Source organism: Chlorocebus sabaeus, chromosome 3 (assembly GCF_047675955.1).
Source record: "Chlorocebus sabaeus isolate Y175 chromosome 3, mChlSab1.0.hap1, whole genome shotgun sequence".
NCBI classification, from domain to species: domain Eukaryota; kingdom Metazoa; phylum Chordata; class Mammalia; order Primates; family Cercopithecidae; genus Chlorocebus; species Chlorocebus sabaeus.
In genome coordinates this window covers 24,953,292-24,974,604 of record NC_132906.1, presented here as the reverse complement: position 1 = coordinate 24,974,604, position 21,313 = coordinate 24,953,292, and the positions used below count along the sequence as shown (strand labels likewise).

The 21,313-nt window shown below is 39.2% G+C and overlaps 1 protein-coding gene across 6 annotated transcripts in view; it reads right to left on the bottom strand.

The window, feature by feature from the left end:
- The window catches only part of LRCH1 (leucine rich repeats and calponin homology domain containing 1), a 202,430-nt gene that overhangs the window by 37,550 nt on the left and 143,567 nt on the right, over positions 1–21,313 (bottom strand). For 2 of the 6 annotated variants that reach the window (XM_037986704.2, XM_007960361.3), the window contains exons 9-16: positions 20,882–21,006; positions 16,270–16,337; positions 14,153–14,239; positions 10,268–10,357; positions 10,118–10,154; positions 4,168–4,221; positions 3,399–3,471; positions 333–437 (exon numbers count right to left, since the gene is read on the bottom strand). In XM_037986704.2, the coding sequence (XP_037842632.2) occupies positions 333–437; positions 3,399–3,471; positions 4,168–4,221; positions 10,118–10,154; positions 10,268–10,357; positions 14,153–14,239; positions 16,270–16,337; positions 20,882–21,006 (639 nt within the window). Of the gene's footprint in view, positions 1–332; positions 438–3,398; positions 3,472–4,167; positions 4,222–7,860; positions 7,957–10,117; positions 10,155–10,267; positions 10,358–14,152; positions 14,240–16,269; positions 16,338–20,881; positions 21,007–21,313 lie in introns of all 6 variants that reach the window. The other 4 variants (XM_007960367.3, XM_007960365.3, XM_073014003.1 and 1 more) reach the window with 3 other exon arrangements.

Here is a 21,313-nt window from a genome sequence, read left to right as displayed (position 1 = left end):
CAAGCAAAGATAAATCCAAATGTGCAAACCCCAAATCTTTGTAAACAAGCAAACAAACCAAAAAAACTCAAGCAGAAAAGGGTAGAGAAGAAAGTATTATAAAGCCTTCCCCAAATCCAGAATAGTCAAGTTAATTAAACTGGAGTTTGACAAACTGCTAGAGAACAATCCACATGCACTTTTCTGGACTTTACTTTCCAGGCTTATACATTATTTCTCGTACCAAGCATGCAGGTGAATATACTCTATCTTCAGCTGCACAGAGACGAATGTTCAGTATACGCATTGGCTTATTAATGAGAACATTGGAGAATAGGTACAAAGCCACCTACCATTGTCACTGTCTCCTTCAGATGGAACACTGTAGCTAGAGCTGTCCCATGTCTGTGCCTGTGTAAGTGTGTTGAAGGAGATAGGAGGAAGAATGAGGGCTGGGTCTGCAGGGGAGCCAGAGAGCCAGTCCGCGTACAGTTGCACAAGGACCAGGAAAAACCAAAGGGGCAGCAGCATTTCACAAATGGCATAGGGTTTGCATGGAAATGAAGAGTGGATTTCATTTATATGGGGTTTAATTTCAAATGCACAATATAGGAGAAGAATGAAAGATGGTGCATGGAATAAAAAGAATGATAAAAACTGAGTGTTAGTACCCATCAATCATACACTTTGCATGCAGTTCATATTGTTAATCTTAACAGTTCTGCAAGCCCACAGACTTAGAGTACTAATGAATCAGGTCAGAGGAAAGAAAGAGTACCCAAAGGTTAGGTAGATAAAAAGGCAAAAGACCTGCCAGATACCTTTCTCAAAGACTTTCTAAAAAACTAACAAAATGCGATTCACACACAAAAATATTGGTGACATAGAATAAAACTTAATATGTGTAAATATATCTATTATTTAGAAATAAAACTATTATAGAATCGTCATTTACCATTAGCCATTTTTTTCCTCCAAAACAATGTCAAATTTCTTTTTAAGGACATCTGTAGGTCTATTGGCATGCTTTATAGATAGCTGAATCTAGCTAATTCTTTTCTCAATCCTGGACATACCTCTCAATACTGTTTTCAATATTGCTCAGTTAAAAAACAAAAGACAAAAAGTGTTGGAGACTAGTACAGTTTATTTAACAACAAATCCAATTAACCAACAGAGATCAATCAATTTCAAGAACTTCTGAGTTGGTCACTTATGAAATGATAACAACTCTTACTTTTGCACTAAATATCCATATGGCAATTTCATATTTAGGAAATATCTATATTATTTTTTATTCAATCATAAGGCAGGGTCAGTAAAATAAATGGATATAGTTCTAGACATAAATATTTGGGTATGTGCAGTTGTCTTCGTTTGGGAGGAAAACCCAGAAAGAAATGAAAGAAACTGTCAGCCTACTCTAAGTTCTTATTTCAACTTGCTAATTTAAGCAGTCTGTTTTTATTTATAACACAGAAATCACATAAATCCACACACTTTCAAAATAAAAATTAATTGGCTTTAAGCATTCTAAAGCTACTTGATCAAAAATGGTTTCTATCTTTTAAAACTATATGCTTTCGAGTTAAGATTACTGTATATATTACTTTCCAGAAAATGTGAAAAATACATTTAAGCATATATAATATTTTAAAATTATTAAATCAAATGAAAAAAATCTCCATACATAATGCAACTTTTATAAAGTTCCAACATGTCACTTGATGATCCTGAAGGTAAATAGCATTATTTACAGCAACCAAACTCCATAGAGCTTTCAACAACAAGAACAATTTCCACATTGGTTAGTCAGCATTATAGAAAGGCTGGAAGCTTGGAGAGGAAATTAACTTCGTTTTCTGCTATTCAAAATAAAAGCTCCATTTATTTTTCACTGCTACAAAGAATGTGAAATGGTTTAACAGCCCCAGTACAACGTAAACCCTAACTGTAATAAGTTCAGTTTGGACTCTATAAAAAGAATAAAAAAGTCACCAAAATAATTCTACAATTGCAAGTTATACATTCAACAGAATATTATTCTTTGAAGATCCATTCAACTTTGATTTGCTCAATTATACCATACTTTTAAATTGTGTAAAACTGACTGTGAGGATTAGGAGACAGTCTGCAGCTCAACATGAGGTCCTCAGTGTGTAAAGTAAGTCTCCTGGCGGGTCGTCACTGAAGGCACAGATGCGGTGTGCCTGGACTCACCTCCATTCCTCCCAGGACACACCTGAGACCATGGAAATGAAAACCCAGCCAAGGGCCTCAGCCCAGAACTGATCACATTTGCTTAGTTCCAAACATGAGAAGACCAGCCCTTTGAGTTTTATTTCATGTAAAATTTGGCTCTCCATAAAACACTCACTAACCCTTGTCACACTCAAGCACTTTTTCAAATGGCTTTTTTCCTACGGCCCATTCAAACTGCCAGGAAACCATTACACCTGGCCAATTGTCACCCATCAATCAACCTGCCCCAAGAATGAAAAAGATTTCCTTTATTAAAGAATCATCTTTGTTTTTCCTATGGGTGCCTTTTTGCAAAATATACACATGTATGACCTCTACTGTTGTCAAAATGCTTTGCTAGAGAATTCAAGAACATCTGAGTTCCCTACCAGCTCTTAAAAGTGTCTGAATTCTTTATTAGCACTTGCTTAAAAGCATGAGTAATAAGTGTAGACTAAATACCAAAGCGTCAAAAATATTAAAACAAAGAAAGACCTAAAAGAAGGAAGATTAGCAACAGAACTTCAAATAAATGGAGAAATCAGAAGAATCAAATTTTTCTATACAGAGTGCTTTCTTTTCAAAAGCAACCATTATTTTGTATATTGTTATAGTTTACTTTTGTGAATAAACTCATAACAAATTAAAATAAAATTGGTAATATAAGCAGAATGCTTTCTCAAAAGACTTTTTAAAAAGTAACTCCTGACCACTCATGCAAGCCTTGAAATGACTACTCTGTTATGTGGGTAAACACACAGAACCTACCAGACTCAGAAAGCAAATGAGGATGTCTCAGAAAGGAGTCACTTTTCCAGAGGCAGGCTGCCCCTTAACTCAGTCGAGCACCAGGAACCTCTGGGGCCAAAGGGCAGCTATTTTAATCTTCCTTAGGTAAAAAAAAATCAATAGAGTATTTCGTCCCCGCTTACATGCTCCCACCTTTTCTTTCTTTGCTCTGATTCAAAGGAAGATAGGTGATCCACTACTGATAACACAGACTTAGCTGATTCACTGAAAACAAAGCTACAAACTCTGGCCTCCCCTAGCTGTAGATGCCAGCATTTCAGCTCAGCAGAACTGACAAGGATGTGCACATTGATAATGCATACACTTAAAAGGCTCAAGAGAAAGCAATGAGTTATTGAGTGTAAGAACGGGCTGAGGTTTTCATTTACCTGATCGAGGCTTCAGGCCAAATGGAGCTGTGCTGTGTGTGGTAGGAGAGACTGCAGGGGAGTTCTCTCTAATCTGTGGTGTTGGAAGGAAAGGAAATTAGGAAAAAAATAAAAGAACAAAAGAAGAAAACAGAAGAAGAACTACGTATGGTTTTCGATGTTCAAGGATTGTAACAAAACTACTCCCTTTTCACATTTGCTGCTGTGTGATGAAGTCCTGGCTAAAAAAAAAAATCACCTTGTAAAGATGTTAACTGGCATAATCAACAGAATGTTGTTTTAGAGTGACCCACTCAGTTTGTTTTGCCCATTTTAAGAACATTTTACAATTATGTGACACTGGCAATCCTCTTGCACCAAGGTGTGTGCATGGGTGCATGCACACACACACATACATCCACTTATATCCAAAAGAGGGCACATCTGATGAGGAAACAGATAATACTGAACTCAGTAATACTCAGTAATACTGAATCACACACTGAATCATTTATGGAGAACAAGACATTCTAAATGTTGCCTATTTAAGTGATCGTCATTATGTTGTAAAGATGTTCCCACATTCGGTTTTTAAAAACATATCTCATAAAAATAAATATTTAATTATGAATAAGACCAGATAAAGCTATGATAGCCAATGAGAGTTAACAGATTCCCCCAAAGACTCAATTAATTAATCACAAGTCTTAGATTATATATTGCTGTAAAAGATATTCCAATCCAGCCATCAAGAAACACCTCACCTTCCATGAATCTTCAAGAAACTTACCTCATTTGGAGAATACTGGCTCCCATTACTCTGTAATGTTAGATCACTTTGCACCTTAAAAAAGAAGAAAAAAGCATGGTATGTTCCATTAGACTGTGAGACTGTTGAGGCAAGAACTGCATCTTTCTTACTGCCATCATGTCCCCAGTCCATGGGTACACAATGTATATCTGTTGAACTAGTTAGTGTGTTCAGTAGCTAGGTAGACCATACTCATATGTTCTGAAAACATGCAGCTGTATTCACAGAAAAATACATCTAAAGTATTATACAAACTAAGATAAAGAATTTCCCAGAGCAAGGAGTTCACTCCAAAATATCTGTGGATGTCAGCTTACCTTGCTAGGTGACCAAGCTGCCTGCTGGTTCCCATCCTCATTTTAATTATGGTTTTTAGAAATGGCTCAAGGTAGTACTTCCTAAATATGCAGAATCACATTGGGAGCATTCAATAAATACACGTCTGGACCCCAAATTAACTGGGCAAATCTCATGTTGTCAGTTCAACATCAGATTACTTTGGCAACTACTGGTTAAGAGAAAAAATTATAAATTTTTTTTCTGTCATAAAATGTGCAGGATTTATAACTAGTCGTGGAGAAAAGTCAAGATGACATCCTGATTTCCAGCAGGAATGACTGGGTAGATGGTAGCATCACTGAATACCACGGAGAACACAGGAGCAGTTTAAGAAGTTTAAGAAGTTGATAGTTATCAGTTTAGCTATGTAGAGAAAGAGAAATTTGTGGGGCATGGAGATAAAATCTGACTACTGGGGTACAGGGGGGAACTTGAGGCATGAGCTACAGGTTTCGAAGTCATTATTATATATGGGGTGCCTGAGTCCACAAGGTGACGAGATGGTCCAGAGAGACAGTGTAGAAGTTGAGGAACAGCGGCTGAGAGCAAAATCTTGTAAAACCAGCATGAAAGGGACACATAGAAACAAGTGGCCCACAAGGGACGCACTCTAGTTTCTTACCCAGATCTGCCTTCTTTATAAGGTAGTCAAGAACCCCCTGATCCTCCCTGATAAAAAATTGGGTGTTAGCTTATATAAACACCTTCATATATGCCACCAAATTATTGTACATTTAAGATGCCTCTTCCTATTCATTGTTGAGGAGTGTGCTATTTACAAACCTTCCCACCTTTGACACATATCCAAGAGGAAACCATATTTTTAGAATAAAATGTCACTAATGTCCCTATTCAATTAAACGGCTTTGTTAGAGCTGCTAACAAGTAACTTCAGGTTTGATTCTTTCTATAAGCAATTTCTTTCCTCTAGTTTGCCCTATCATCTCCCAGACCCTTCCCCGTTCGATATTATTTATGTATGAGCCATGCAATTTGCAATTCTTCTTGCATGGATGCCAGTGCCACCCACACTTGATGTGGACAGTCACCTAGAGTATGTTTCAAGTCAAATCACGTGATGTGCCACCAATTACAAACTGCTTCATAATCCCGGCCTCCCCTTTCCGTGTGGCTCACACAGAGCTGATTCCCCATAGCCACGTTGTCTTGCTCAACATAGCCTCCTGGCTACAGGGCCAAACCCCAAAATGCCCGAAGTCTAAGTTTACTTTCCTCTCCTTAAACTCTACCCCTTCCCCAGTGTCCCTGAGCACCTAAAACAAGCTCAGGACTACAGACCATCTTATTTCTTCTGTAAATTTTTCAACATCTAAATCCTCTTACTCCCACAATTAAAAAAATTAATTAAAGTGAGGGCAACTTCAGAGCCTTCATCTTCCAGTCCTTTACACAAAAACAAGGCTGAATCTAGCACAGGCACTCAACAAATACCGGCGGATTAATATAGGGCTATGCTGAAGGATGTTACTTTCTGCTTGAATGAGACAGAAGAATATAAAAATAACCAAATCATAAGTAAAGATCATATTTTAGCTCTACATAATCCTTATCACTGGCCCTGTGAATTCACTACTCTCTTTTCTTTTCCTTGTGACTTCCTTTTTCCATCACAGCCAGCTATTCCCCCTCCCTTTTTAAAATCATAGAAATGTGTCTGCCAAGGACAGATAATTGCCCTACAGAAGGAAAACGAGGAGTGAGAATTCCTTATGCCAAATACTCCTCCTTCAACCAAAAAAGAAAAAAAAAATAAACCTTATGTTAAAATAACACAAAACATTGTAAGCTGGAGACAGAATAAAAGTATCTTTTTTTTTTTTTTTTTTTTTTTTTTTTTTTTTTTTTTTTTTGAGGTTTTCTGTCTTCGAGGGACTCCCGAAATCATGGACACAGGTATATATGTGTTTTTAAAACTATGAGACTGAAAGTTCAAAGACATTTTAAGTAGCATGCTAAAATGAAGGTGCTAAGGAAGGTTGGACCTGGTGCATTCTGTGAGTACAGAGGAGTAATACAATCTGCCCAGTTAGAGCAGAAAATTCACTCTGGAGACAAAGGTGCAGTAGCTGGCTGGGAGGCCCTCATAGCACTGAGCACAGAGCCTGTGCAGAGCTGTAGCTCGACACCTATGGGCTTAATGGCCTTGGATGACGGAACAAACAGACTCATCATTAGAGGGAAAGCTGGGTTGGCCCAACTGACCGAATGATTGATATATGACTTGGAAGTCAAGTTTCCTACTTTAGGAGGGTATTAGGCTTTTCCACATAATATAATGGTAGCAAGCATGGTTAAACTTCAGGAAAAACCCATGAAGCTTTATGAGCATGAGGAAAAGTGTCAGATGATTTTCAAGTTGGACAAGCACAGGGAAATGAATTTAGAGGAACATAATATACACTTTACCTAAACAATGGAGTGTTTGCAGCTATCAGTTAAGACCCAGAGATCTGTACATCAAATAAGCAGTACACTGAAATTTTGCTTACCAAAGCCTAATCCTTACCATTTAATTTCCTATCTCTTTCTCTTTCTTCTTCCCTCCCTTCCAGGAATCCTCACTAACTACTCACTGTGTACCAGGTACAGTTGGGTCCCACTTCAAGTGAGAATGCTAAGTGTTTGTGCTATGCAATGAGAAAGACAAACAAAAGGAGAAATAAAGAGGAGATCAGTAAGTAGAAATCCATTCTGAAAATCTAGAACTGACTGCAAAGATGCAGTTCACCTTTGCTGATGGGAAAATGGGAGGAAGCTCTACATAAAACAGTCTTGGGCTGATATTAAGGAAATGTGACATTTAAACAATCTTTCCCAAAACACCAAAATGTTTAATATTAGTAGCAATTTCTAATAACCATTGGAATTGGGTAGTTATCAGTGCATGTATTGCTATTAGATTAAAAGATGGGATGAGGCTAGGTGCGGTGGCTCATGCCTGTAATCCCAGCACTTTGGTGGGATTACAGCCGAGGTGGGTGGATCACCTGAGGTCAGGAGTTTGAGACCAGCCTGGCCAACATGGTGAAACTCTGTCTCTACTAAAAGTACCAAAATTAGCCGGGCATGGTGGCAGGCGCGTGTAATCCCAGCTACTCAGAAGGCTGAGGCAGGAGAATTGCTTAAACCCGGTAGGTAGAGGTTGCAGTGAGCTGAGATTGTGCCACTGCATTCAACCTGGGCAACAAGAACGAGACTCTGTCTCAAAAAAAAAAAAAAAAAAAAAAATTACAATAAATTTAAAAAAAGATGGGATGAAAACTAGACCTAGACAAAACTATGAACTGGGCTCAGTCTATATTTAGTACATACCCATCCTTTATTCCTTCCATACCCATTCACATTATTGGAAGCATTGCTCACGCACACGTAAGTATCATGGCTGCTCTTCTTCTGCCAAGATCTGCTCTGAAGAAAACATTTGATGCAGTCAGGCACCTCTAAGGTTTGTAAGCATGACAAGACTTAGTGTTGCCACTAGTCCATAGCATGAAGAGGCAATATACTGCAGTAGGAAAGCAGGGCCAAGCCTTTTACATGTAAGTGACCTGGCCAGTCACTTGATCTTGAGCTTCAAATCCTGCATCGTCACTCAGGTATGATAACTCCCACTTTTCACTTATACCTTATCTAGAATGTAAACTCGTAAGTGTAGGAGCTCTGTGTCTTTAATGCTACTTTCTCAGTGTCCAGAGTGGTGCTTGAGACATGGGAGGCATTCGATGAATATTTGTTGAAGAAATGAAATAACGGTAACTTATATAATATACAAAGCACATGGTCTGGCATGTACGAATACTTCCTTTTTTTAAAAAAAATCAGGAATTATACATTTCAGAAGACAAAATTATTGCAATGACTATCCAATTGTGTATTAAAAATGTAGGGGATATATCTTTATTCTAGAAGTTTTGTGTCTTTCTTGTGCTCCTGAAATCACATAAACAGGTGGCCATCTACTATTTTACTAGAGTCAAAAGTGGGTCTATAGCTGGATGCTAAGATGGTCTTGAACTATCTCATTACAGACTGCTTGTTAGCTGCAATGAAAAAATAAAACAGCAATTACATGGTGGAGAAATGGAGTCATATCTTGATTGGGTGATCAAATTAACATCACCAAAGAGGGACAGATGGACATAGTGTGGCACCAAATTACAGGCTCACACCTGTAATCCCAGCACTTTGAGAGGTTGAGGAGGAAGGATCGCTTGAAACCAGCAGTTTGAGACAAACCTGGGCAACAAAGCGAGACCTTACCTCTACAAAAAAATAAAGTTAAATTTTAAAAAATTATTTCCAGATGAGAAGCTAAAAAAGAAGTTAAGTCTGCACAGAACCAAAATCAACCTCAAAGGAAGAACCTGATGAAATGGGTTCGGGGAGACTGCAAATAAAAGACTTCCAATGTCCCACTATCGGGTAATTCAATGATGCCTCCACCCAGGGAAGAGGTGATACAGTAATTCTGTTTAAAGACCACACCAATAACAATCATAGAGAAGCAAGCTAATAGCTAACATTTAGATATTCTATATTATGTGACATTTTCTGAATCAAAATTCCTAATTCAATCTTTACAATAGGTATTATGATCCCAGTTACAGTAATGAATGTTGAGAGAGGTTAATTAAGTCCCCCACAGTTAGCCAGTCTTTGAGATGGGACTGATACCTAATATAATTCCAAGTCACTGCACTTAACAATGAAACCACACTCTCTAGCAACATGGCTTTTCCTTTTATAGTGACACTTCCTTTTTCCTTATTTCTTTAACACAGAGACAAAGTTAAGCGTGTGAAACCGCTTTACTATACTACATGTGCAAATACCTCAGTGGGGCATCAACTGTTGGTACACAATCTTGGTACCTAAATTAGCCATCCTAAATCCATTCAGGAAATGGGTTGTAACCTATGTTTCACTCCCAGATCACCAGCTCAAACTTCTCTCTCTCTGACTGGGGTAACATTCTCGCTTTGAGACATTCTAAGCTCATCTCTAGTTTTATGTCAAAACTGCTTTCTTTACAGCCACCCACATTTCACTCCATGTAACTCTACCGAACCCATCCTTAACCTGTCTTCAAATATCCCCACCAGTTTCTCTTTATGATATTCTTTTAATCCTCCTCAACATTCCCAAGTCATTTATTCTTGTCTTTCAGGTGTTTTCTAGCTAATTTCCATCTGGCCAATTCCCAGATTTTTTCTTGGCTCTAAAATCTACATTGAACAGTCCTCCTCCAGGTTCCGACACACAGGCAGATTCCCTATGTACTTTAGTTGCCATCGCTTGACTCAGCAAGATGATCTGAGGTAAAAAAAATCTACAGAATCCAATAGAAATAGCCAACTCTCATCTTTAACAGAGGGTAAGGTAGAGTAGAAAAGCAGAACTAAAGAGGCAAACGTACAAACAAGTTGAAAAATGTGTCCTGAACAAATCTGAATATCGGCCTCATTAATAAAGATGTTTCACTCCCTGACAAATCTTTACAGAATGTGGTGGCCAGTCTTCCACCGCAAAATATTGCACAGAGTTCTGGTGAATCCACCAGTAGCCTTACCTCACATACTGGAGACGTTTCCAGCTGTATTTGACCACTGTGGGAAAAAGGAAAGGAAAAAAAAAAAGATATAAAGTGAAATTGAAAGCATAAAAATGTCAATGTATTATAAAAAGAGAAAATATAATTTGTTATAAAAGGTAAGCATACTTCAGTGCAGAATCTTGTAATTCTAAGGCTTCTGCTGATCCCATAGGATATAGGTTTAAAACACTTCTCTCTGTAATATCTGTGCTCAATCTAAACAGTAGGAAAAAAAGATATTCGTAAATTTATTAAACTTTTATTTTTAATAAATTCTATTGGTCTTATTCAGTTCAAATTTTTAATGTACTAAAAAGTTATGTTTATCTTTAGGATTAAGTGAGGAAAAGTTTACGACAGAAATTTCAAAGTGCCTGGTATTTTCCCACCATATGCCAAAATATAACATTCCACCTGCTACTGGTAATACAATCCAACTTGTTTGTAATATAATAGTAATGTCTAATAAAATCACAATTTTCAGAGGTAGTATAGCATATACTCAATTTTATTTTAGAACTTTATGAATTTACAGAAGCAAGTCAAGTTGCTGAGAGTATTACATTATATGTACCAATGGCATTTGGTTTTAATAGGGAGATATACATTGTATCTCTTACTTAAAAAAATCACAAGCAATTTGATATGCATTTTTACTTCTGAAATAGTCTCACATAGTTTCTAAATTTCTGCTATTTTAAGAGATGAAGTTTTTTTTTTCTTAAAGACCTATAAAGCCAGGAATTTCTGTAAGTTATATAAAAGTTATAAAGTCATCTTAAACAGGGGTGAGTTTATATTATAGAGGCCTGTGAAAATGCTGTCAAACTAACAATCAGAAGGCCTTGAGAGAAGAAGCCAAGATAAAGACAGAACAGCAATAGCCAACTAAATTTTCTGACACATAAAAGGTAAACTTTTAAAATTTAATCCTACAATCAATGGCTTAACTAAAAAAGAAAAAATTCCTGGATCTATGAAATGTGAGATAAAAGAAAAAAACCCAATGTGTAGGTAAACTTTTTTATTACTAATATTCAGTCCCAAAGCAGTTAGAAATAAATGACATGTTGAAGTGTCCTCTCTATATCAGAAACAAAACCAGGGCTCTTCATGACTATTATACTGGCTCACAGAAATATTATAAAATTAGATGTTATATTATAAAAATTATTTCAGGATAAATAACAATGATCTAAAGCAGCCAAAGTAGTGGATTATTTTAGAAAGACAATGAAATTCATACAAAATTTTACAACATAATATTTTAAAATAGTGCTCCATAAAGATGCGAATCAAGTATCACTTGGAAGGTTAGTTGGGACTGTTTTCTTCCACTATCTTAATATACTTCCTTCCATCTTATTTCCTTCTTAAAATCCATCTTAGTATATTTCCTTCCAGTTTTTCTAAATTTCCTGCACAACTGGTTCCTAATTCTATCTATATAATTGGGATCAAACATTGTGCATTTTTACATACTTTAAAAAAGTTATACACTTTTTTAAAAGCATAAAAGCATTCCATGATATCACTGGAAACTTTAAAAAACATTATATTGGCCACATCACATTCCATCTTATCAGTGAGTATAATATACTTAAAGTATCCCCAAATTGTTAGATAATTTCTTTTTCCAAATATTTGCTATTAAAAATACCTATCCCTCATTCTCTACCCCAAACTGTTCATGTCTTCTTGTCTCTTAGGATAAGTTCTTAGATTTCACTCCAAAGTTTTATATAGGTTTCTAGACTTGGTTATATACTAAGTTACTTCTGGAATGGTTTTGTCAATTTACTTCTCCACCAGCAGTTTATGTATTATTTCAAATCCTCATAACCCTAAAAGGTAGGTACTTGTCACCCCATCTTATAGATGAAGAAATGGGATGCAGAGAAGTCATATAATTTACCCAAGTTAACTGATGCTGCACCTATGTTTAAAAAGTTTCTAGCTAATTCAAAGTCTGTTCTTTCCACAAGCCACCCTACTTCCTGATTCATTATAATGAATACATACACACATACACATGCCTACATGTACTTACATGTATGAACAACCATACACATGAATGCATACATATAAACACACATCCTTTCACTAACTGCCCTGGCTCAGGATGTAGAATTCAGCTCTTTGAACATACCTTGATTAGGTGCCTATGATATGAGCCAAATATAAGGGAGAATTAACATGAATAATCACGTTTAAACACCATCACTGCCTCCCTCTAAATATAAAATAAAATCTCAGCTCCTTAACAGCATCCAAAGCGGTTGCCGGCATCATTCTACACTGTCTCTGGTGATTCTCAGTCCTGGCTGCACATCAGAAGCACTGGCTGACTCCAGTCCCCAAAGGAAGTGCCTGGTGTCTATTCTGAAAAAGTTCCACAAGTGATACTGAAGCACACTAGGATGGAGAGCCTCTGTTCTGCCTGAGATTTCCCCAACCTGGCTCCATTCATTCTGACCTTCATGCCTTTACCTAAGCTTTTCATTCAATCCAGAATTTCTCTTTTTCTCGAAATTGGCAGTCATTAAAGGTCCAGGCCATTATCCTATCCTTCAGGAAGAGCAGTCCACCCATCTCCCCTTTACCTGAGGTTGGGCACTTGCTCAAGTCTATTATTTTTACCTCCACTTGAAGCACTTGAATCAATTACAGTTATTTATTTATTTATTTTATTATTATTATTATTTCTGAGACACAGTTTCATTCTGTCACCCAGGCTGGAGTGTGGTGGCACAATCTCGGCTCGCTGTAACCTCTGCCTCCTGAACTCAAGCGATTCTCCTACCTCAGCTTCCTGAGTAGCTGGGATTACAGGCACGCACCACTATGCCCAGCTAATTTTTGTATTATTAGTAGAGACAGGGTTTCACCATGTTGACCAGGCTGGTCTCGAACTCCTGGCCTCAAGTGATCTGCCTGCCTTGGCCTTCCAAAATGCCAGGATCACAGGAGTGAGCTACCGTGCCTGGTCCAATTACACTTATAAATAACTGCTCAAGGCAATCTCTATCCATTCTAGTGTAAATTCTCAGAAGGCAAGAGCTGTGTCTTGTCCATCTTTGCATCCCCCAAGGTACACACTGCAGATCTTCCCACACTCCAAGCACTCAATCAATGTCTGCAGAATTGAAATGCCTTTCAAATCAATTGCAAAGGATTTCCAGCTGTACTAAACTGATCCGCCACTATTCTTTCAGGGCCAGAAATCATAGGTGGTATATTCTCATTAGCATTCTGGGATACACTAACCACCCTCTTCATAAATTTGCAGAACCCAGCTGGGATTGCTGCAGTGTGATTCCCGTGTTCATCATATTGTAAGACCACATCAGTTTACCAAGTCCTCTAGTTCTCTAGAGATCATGAAGTTATTACCCGATACATGAAACCTGCTATTGTTTAGCTGAAAAATATTTTGTCCATGGGAATTCCATTACCATTAGTTAAGAAATAGAAAAATATTATCCACATATCCACTGCATGTGGTGCTTATTACTGATCAAGGCAAATTCACATTTAAAAATTATCCTATATCCCAAATCTTTAGAAATATATTCTTCAGGTAACATATATTTGGCACTACCCCAGATAAATATACTACTACTTGATATACCAATTCTTTCCTTTTTGGAAAACGTTTTCTTTATATTTTTTATAAATCAGGGGTTTAAACTGTAAGCAATATAAAATATGTACTTTTACCATAGTTTTGTTTTCTAAGAATTATACCAAAAATTCCCATCTGAATTTCGTGAGGGGTGAATGAACTCAATAAAGGGTGGTGAAAGGGGAAATTGATCTCTCTCTCTCCAGAAGTCTGACTCTTTCACTTTTGCATCTTGGGAAAACAGGCAATAAACATGACTTTTCTTTGTTAGTAGTTGGACTGGGCCAAAATTATTTGTGTAGGTATTTTAGGAATGTAGACAATGTACTCAATACATTAGTATGCATTATTTACACATGAAACCTGGACCGAGGAGACATACATACCCATTGGGATCTTGCAGCAAATCTACTGCTTCTCTCAGCTGCTCGATCATTGCTATATCCATGTCCTGATCTTTGGATGAACTTATTCTGTAACATGAAACCAAGCATAAGAATGAAAATGATCGGCCAGGCATGGTGGCTCACACCTGTAATCCCAGCACTTTGGGAGGCCAAGGCACGTGGAACACAAGGTCAGGAGATCGAGACCATCCTGGCTAACACGGTGAAACCCTGTCTCTACCAAAATTACAAAAAATTAGCCGGGCGTGGTGGCGGGCACCTGTAGTCCCAGCTACTCGGGAGGCTGAGGCAGGAGAATGGCATGAACCCAGGAGGCGGAGCTTGCAGAGAGCCGAGATCGTGCCACTGCACTCCCGCCTGGGCGACAGAGCGAGACTCTGCCTCAAAAAGGAAGAAAAAAGAATGAAAATGATCAATACAACATGAATGTCATCTAATTTCTTAAAAAGCAAACTTACAAAAATCCATGTAACATATAAAACTGATTTTGACAGATTCAGTGCTATGGTGAACATGCGTTTGTACCTTGTGGGGTGGGATGCCAGAGCGTGGTGGGAAGAGCCCCTGAGTAGCAGAAGCCCAGTTCTGCTATAAAGCAGCTCACATAAGATGTTCATGCCTGTGCACCCCTAACTGCTCCTGTGCACAGTCAGGCAATGGCCTAGATGAGAGGCTCTCACAGTTGTGCTTTACTGAGTTCTAGGAGGGTTCATGAGGAGGATCAGCTGGACGAGTCTGTACTACTTCTAGGCCTTCCAACTCCCGTTCAACCAGTCTGATTACTTTAATGCATATAGGGTTTCAGTGTGGGACAGTGGTTCTCCGTCCTAACTCTAGATGCAGCAAAATCATCTGTGGAGCTTAAAAACCATGCCAGGCCCTATACGTCCAAGTGGGTCTCACTGGGGTTCAGCATTTTATAAAGCTCTACAGATAATCCTGGTTTACAGCCAGGGCTGAAAGCACTAGGTGTAAGATTGAGAATGGAGTTTCCAAAACTGTACATAGTTTAAAAACAACTGTCTCTTTCCCTATGCTGCTCTGATTGTATAACCAAGTTAGGCCTCCATGGCTCTCAGCAGCGTATCCAGTGAGTAGCTGGTAATACAGACGGTGACCAGAGAGGAAACTTCCAATGTTTTTAAAGGACAAGAGAGATGTGATCACGGCAAGCCCTTCCTGCTACAGAATGTAAGACAACGACTTTCTGTAAGGAGAAAAGTTTTAACAATGGGATAAATCCTCACTAAGAAGAAAAACCCTACAAGGTATGATGGAGAGTCCACACCTGCCTCCCAGATGATAGAAATAAAAATCCTGGGAACAAAAACTATACTCTATACCACATAGTCCAAACTCAATTTCCCTGGACACGGTTCATTGTCTAATGGGATCACCCATCCCCTCCCCTGTAAATCTTGCTAAATAAATATGTATACACAGTAGAGTAGGATTATCTGTCTGGTACAAGATTCCTTGGGTTCAAATGCTGGCCCTCTGTGACCTTGTGGCAAGATAATCAATCTCTCTGTGCCTCAGCTTTCTCATCTGTGAAATGGGGGACAAGAACAGAACTTGTCTGTTAGGAGTGTTGTAAAGATGAAATGAGTTATGGCCTGTGAAGTATTTAGGACAATGCCTGGCACATGATGTTGAATAAATGCTAGCCCCGGCAGTTGGAAGTCTTGGGACCAGAAGTCTATGGTGTTCTCAGATCTTGAAGGGGATGACTTGGGGTAAAGAAGGAGATCAGAGCTACAGGTCACTTCAGGTCCAGCTGTTGGCTTCTTCAGGCAATTGTATGGACAGTAGAACCTCCCATCTAGAAATTCTAGCTAATTCTCTGAATCACATGACTACCCACAGCCTCAAAACAAGTAAGACTCAAGGCCAAGGAAGAGGTTTGTACTGCCCAATATCATGACAAAAAGCATCGGACAGAGAAAAACTGGCAACTTCTTACCAATATTGTCTGTAAGAATATCAGCGTGCCCACAGAAAAGCAGGTCAAAATTCTACCACAACAGAACTGCCAGTCTGCTTGCAAAGTGGATTTTAGAGTGATGATGGCTCATAACTGAGGCCTTGGTACTCACATGCCCTCGGTTTGCCAGTGTACATCCTCTTCTATCCGTAACAGCTCTTCACAGTCTTCTGTCCTTGCCTGTGGACAAAACACACAGGGTTCCTGAAAACCACTGGCTACTCCTCAGTAGTCAGGAGCCAAAACCTGCCCAGCCCATGTTTATAACAGTGTTATTCACAATAGCCAAAAGCTGGAAACAAGCCGAACAGCCATCTATGGAGGGATGGATAAACAAAATCCGGTACGTACATGCACTAGAATGTCACTCAGCCTTAGAAAGGGCGAAGTTCTCACGCATGCCATACACACAGATAAACCTTCAGGACATTATGCTACGCGCAATAAGCCAGTCACAAAAACACAAATACTGTACTGATTACACTTATATGAGGTGCACACAGTAATCAAATTCATCCAGACAGAGAGCAGAATGCTTGCTGCCAGGGGCTGCCAGGAGGGAACGAGGGACTTGTTACTGAAAGGGTACGCAGGGTCAGTTCTCTAGATAAGAAGAGTTCTGGAGATAGGCAGCACAACGTGAATGTAGTTAAAACACTCTGAACTACGTGTACATTTAAAAAATGGCTAAGGTGGTACATTTTGTAAGTATTTTCCCATAATTAAACATTTTTTAATGTAAAAATATGTGGCCCAGGACCACAGCATCTGTTAACTTATCATCAGAAATTTAAACCTTCACCGGTCCTGGCTAACACGGTGAAACCCCGTCTCTACTAAAAAATACAAAAAAAAAAAAACTAGCCGGGCGAGGTGGCGGGCGCCTGTAGTCCCGGCTACTCGGGAGGCTGAGGCAGGAGAATGGCGTAAAAACCCGGGAGGCGGAGCTTGCAGTGAGCTGAGATCCGGCCACTGCACTCCAGCCTGGGCGATACAGCGAGACTCCGTCTCAAAAAAAAAAAAAAAAAAAAAACCTTCACCGGATTTCCTGTTGCCCTTTTAGCACCTCCTTGTATTGCGAGATCCCTCTCCTGGGCTTGTGGGTCACCTGTAAAGATGCATTCTAGTGTTTGTGACAGCAGGGATGTGTGTGTGTGAGTGTGCACGCATATGTGTGCAGTGGGGAAAAGAGAAAGTATAAAATTCTTAACAGAAAAGTGCTTCCGGTTGCATCTAATAGTTTTCATGTGTACAACACCCAGAATTCACTCAAATGTTCTCCCTACACCATCACCCCACTTTCTCCCAAAGCGGTACTAGTGGCACTGGCTATTTAGAAAGGCATGTCCCACCGTGAGACTTCCACAGACCTCCTTGCACGTTCATCTCTGACACAGAGAAATGCTGCTTTAAACCAGCTGATGGCTAGAATGAAAGCCAACCTGAATAGGGCCACATTTTCCTGGCTAGGAGAGAACACCAGCCAAAAGGACCACTATTGGTGTCAAGGTTCTGGCATACCATTAACTAACTCGGGACTAGCCAGTCCTCCAGATGTGTTGTTAGGACAAGACTTTTCTCGAAGACATGGCTAGCTGCCCAATGCTAGACTCTGGCTGGGAACACACTTGGACTTTTTCTATGGTGGTTACACTTTTCACGTACAATACAGTCAATGTATAAATGACTGTGCCACTCTCCACACTCCAAATGACAGAAAAATTCATGGGTAAAATATACTACCAGAAATGACCAAGACAACATGTTCTTATTTTGTTTTGTTGGGTTTCAACCATAGGAGCAATGGGTATTTCTTTTTGATTTTTTGTTTCAAAACTATAAGTAGCCAAGAGTATAAAATGTCTCTTTTTTCATTAGGCAAAACAGGCTTACTGGGTTGCTTTTGCTAACTTAAATGGTTATACAGTTGATCCTCATTATCTGTGGATTCTGCATTTGTGAGTTTGCCTATTCACTAACATGTATTTTTAGTCCCAAAACCAGTATTCATGGCGCTCTGGCCGTCATCGGCAGACATCTGCAGAGAGGTAAAAAATTTGAGTCCCAGGACGTGTATGTTCCCAGATGAGGTGGAACAAGGTGACACTCTGCCTTCTTCTTTCGGCTCTCTTACTGTAAATAAGTGTCCTTTTTCACAGTCTAGTTAGTGCCATGTTTTCACACTGTTGTGTTTTTTGTTGGTGATTTCACTTTAAAATAGCCCCGAACATAGTGCTGAAGTGCTGCCTCGTGTTCAGAAGCCCGAGGAAGTTGTGATGTCCCTTACAGAGGACAATATGTGTGTTAGACAAGCTTCCTTCGGGCATGAGTTACGGTGCTGCTGGATGTGATGTTCATCAAACAATATATGTTAAATAAGGTATGGTTGCAATGTTCATCAAAACAATATGTATTAAATAAGGTATCTTTAAACAGAAATACACACAAATCAAGGTTATGTGTTGATTGGTTGACAAAAATGTAGTGACCAGAGGCTTGCAGGAACGCAGCCCTCTATTTCCCCAATGAGTGATGGTTCAGTATTGGATAATTCAATATGCACAGTGATGTCACACAAGATAACTGCTGTGAATAATGAAAATTGACTGTGGTTGCAAAGGTCCAAGATGCTTATTCCGTAAACAGGATTATGCAAAGCACAGAACTCTGTTTTTTTGAGAAAGGGTCTCATTCTTTCACCCAGGTTGGAGTGCAGTGGTGCAGTCATGGCTCACTGAAGACTCACTCTGCTAAGCTCAAGTGATCTTCCCTCCTCAGCGTCCTGAGTAGCTGAGACTCAAGGACCACACCACCACATCCAGCTAGTTTTTGTTTTTTTGTAGAGATGGAGTCTTAGTATGTTGCCCAGGCTGGTCTTGAATTCCTGGGCTCAAGTAATCCTCCTGCCTCAGCCTCCCAAAGTGGGGGATTACAGGTGTGAGCCATTGTGCCAGGCCAAGCACAGGTTGAAAGACTTAAAGTTGATGGATATCAAGCCTAATATGGGCCTGATTTTCAATGCACAATTTTTCCTTAACTTGTTGTAGATGTTTGTTTATCACTAGCATTTTTCTTTTGATTTTCCAAGAGAAGCATCTTCCAGAAAGCATTTGCCAAGTTGACTTCCACACCCCTATCTGCTCCTCTAGTTTCCATCTACAGGACCCATTCTGTAGAGCAGCCATTTCCATGAAGTCCTTGAAATCTCTGAATTCAGGGAAATTTGCTTTTCTGAAACAATACGCTTTATTTTTACTAACTGCTTTGTTTCCTCTAGAACTTAAACGGGGACATCTTCTTAACACATTCTTCAAGGTTTCCATCTTTACCTTAGATTCTTAACTTAAGAACGCTTGATACACTCCAATTTTCACATTTTCATGGAAGAATCGTCCCACAGAGCTGAGAGATAGGGTCTAAGCTGGGGAAGCCTTGTAGAACCAGGGGCCTGAGAGTAATGTCACTATATTTGTACTTTAGAAAAATGTTTGGTGGCAGAATATAGAGAGAGAGAGAGAGAGTATGTACACGCATGCATGCAAAGGGGGTGCAGCATTGAGTAAGAAGTGAAGTGGGTGGGGTGGTGCCTGAAGTAATCAAAGTGAGAAACTATGAGGCTCAAATGAAGCAATGTCAATGGAGACAGGGGACAGAAGCAAGGCAATGGGGGTGACCTATTTTAAAACAAGGATGTATGGATTAATGACATTAAATACAGAGAGTAAAGAGTTAAGGCTCTGTGTTTTATCCTTCTATACAACTTCTGTAATCTAGAAACACATGTCAGGTTCATTATTTTTATCTTGAGGCCATAAACATGTCCTGAGCACACCAAGGTCTCCTACAGTGTAAAATTCAGCTGCTTTCCTCTCCATTTCCTTGAAGGTGATGCCCAGAGATGGTCATTTAGGCTGGTTCCAGCCATCAGGACACGATGCTCAGAAAATAAGGATGAGTACTCAGGGATCCCATTCTTGGCTTCAGCATAATAACTCAGAAGTTACCTCAGAGCCACAGTGAATCTGAATTTTACAAAAACAATAATCTGAATTTTACAAAAACAATAATCTTTATGATTCTTGGGCGCCACAACCTGAACCAAAAGGGCTGGCGGAAACATACCAAGCACCTACTCATGTTGTGAAGTGGAACCTTCACTATCCGCTTCAGTAAAGTGCTACTTTTCTCTCCTCCCTGTGTTGCTACTAAGATGAAGGCTTTCCTGACAACTCGGCAACTTCGCCTGCCCTTTCAATGCCTCAGGGCACCTACAAAAGTTCAGGAATAAGTGTCCTCAGAGAGATCTTTCCAAAAAGGAAAGATATTCATTTCTCAATTTTGAAAGTCTCCACTTTTGTCTTTACACTATAAATATACTCCCAAGAAGAGGATTTACCTAGAACATGTTGAAAAGAATGTGAAACTATTTCAGCTTTTACTGCATGGTAATGGTCACACTAATGAGTTTGCCAATTTGTACGACGCACCGAGTAGCGGAAAGAAAATCAGATCCATAAACGGACAGATGGAGAGGCACATAGGGCAGGGAGCAGCTCCTCACATGGGCAAATAGACAGGCTGAGTGCTGAGATGTTGGGAAGGCTTCAGGGAGGGTGCAGCAAGCTGGACGTTGAAGGGGATGGATTGGCAACCTCGAACATAAATTGTAAGGTGCCAAACAGAAGGAAATGAGTAAAAAACATAGTTGATCCTGAAAATCTTGCCTTATAGTTCATAAATTCCGAATGGAGACCATCTGCTCTATCAGTAAACTGATCTCTTTCTTCTCCTGAGTTAGTGCTGTCACCCAAAAGGGAAGGCTCCGGTTGAAATTCCTGATGAAATTCCCCTGTTAGGAAAATATACAGAGAGACAGAAAGCATGATTTCTTGAACAGAAGAGCAAAACACAGCTGGTCTTCAAATATCATCTAGTCACTACAAGTCTTCTGTGTTCCCCATGAAGAAGGTATATGAAAAACCCAAGTTTTCTCTTCCCTGCAGGGAGGAAAAGATAAAAGTAAAATAACCCCAGAAAGCCCCAAACTGAACTTAAAAAGTCAAGGCCTCTCTGGGCTTAGTTCCCTATGAGAAAAATAAGATTTTCTCTTACTTTTTAAGGAATGGAGAAAAGAGAGTATAAAAGAAGGCTTTTTT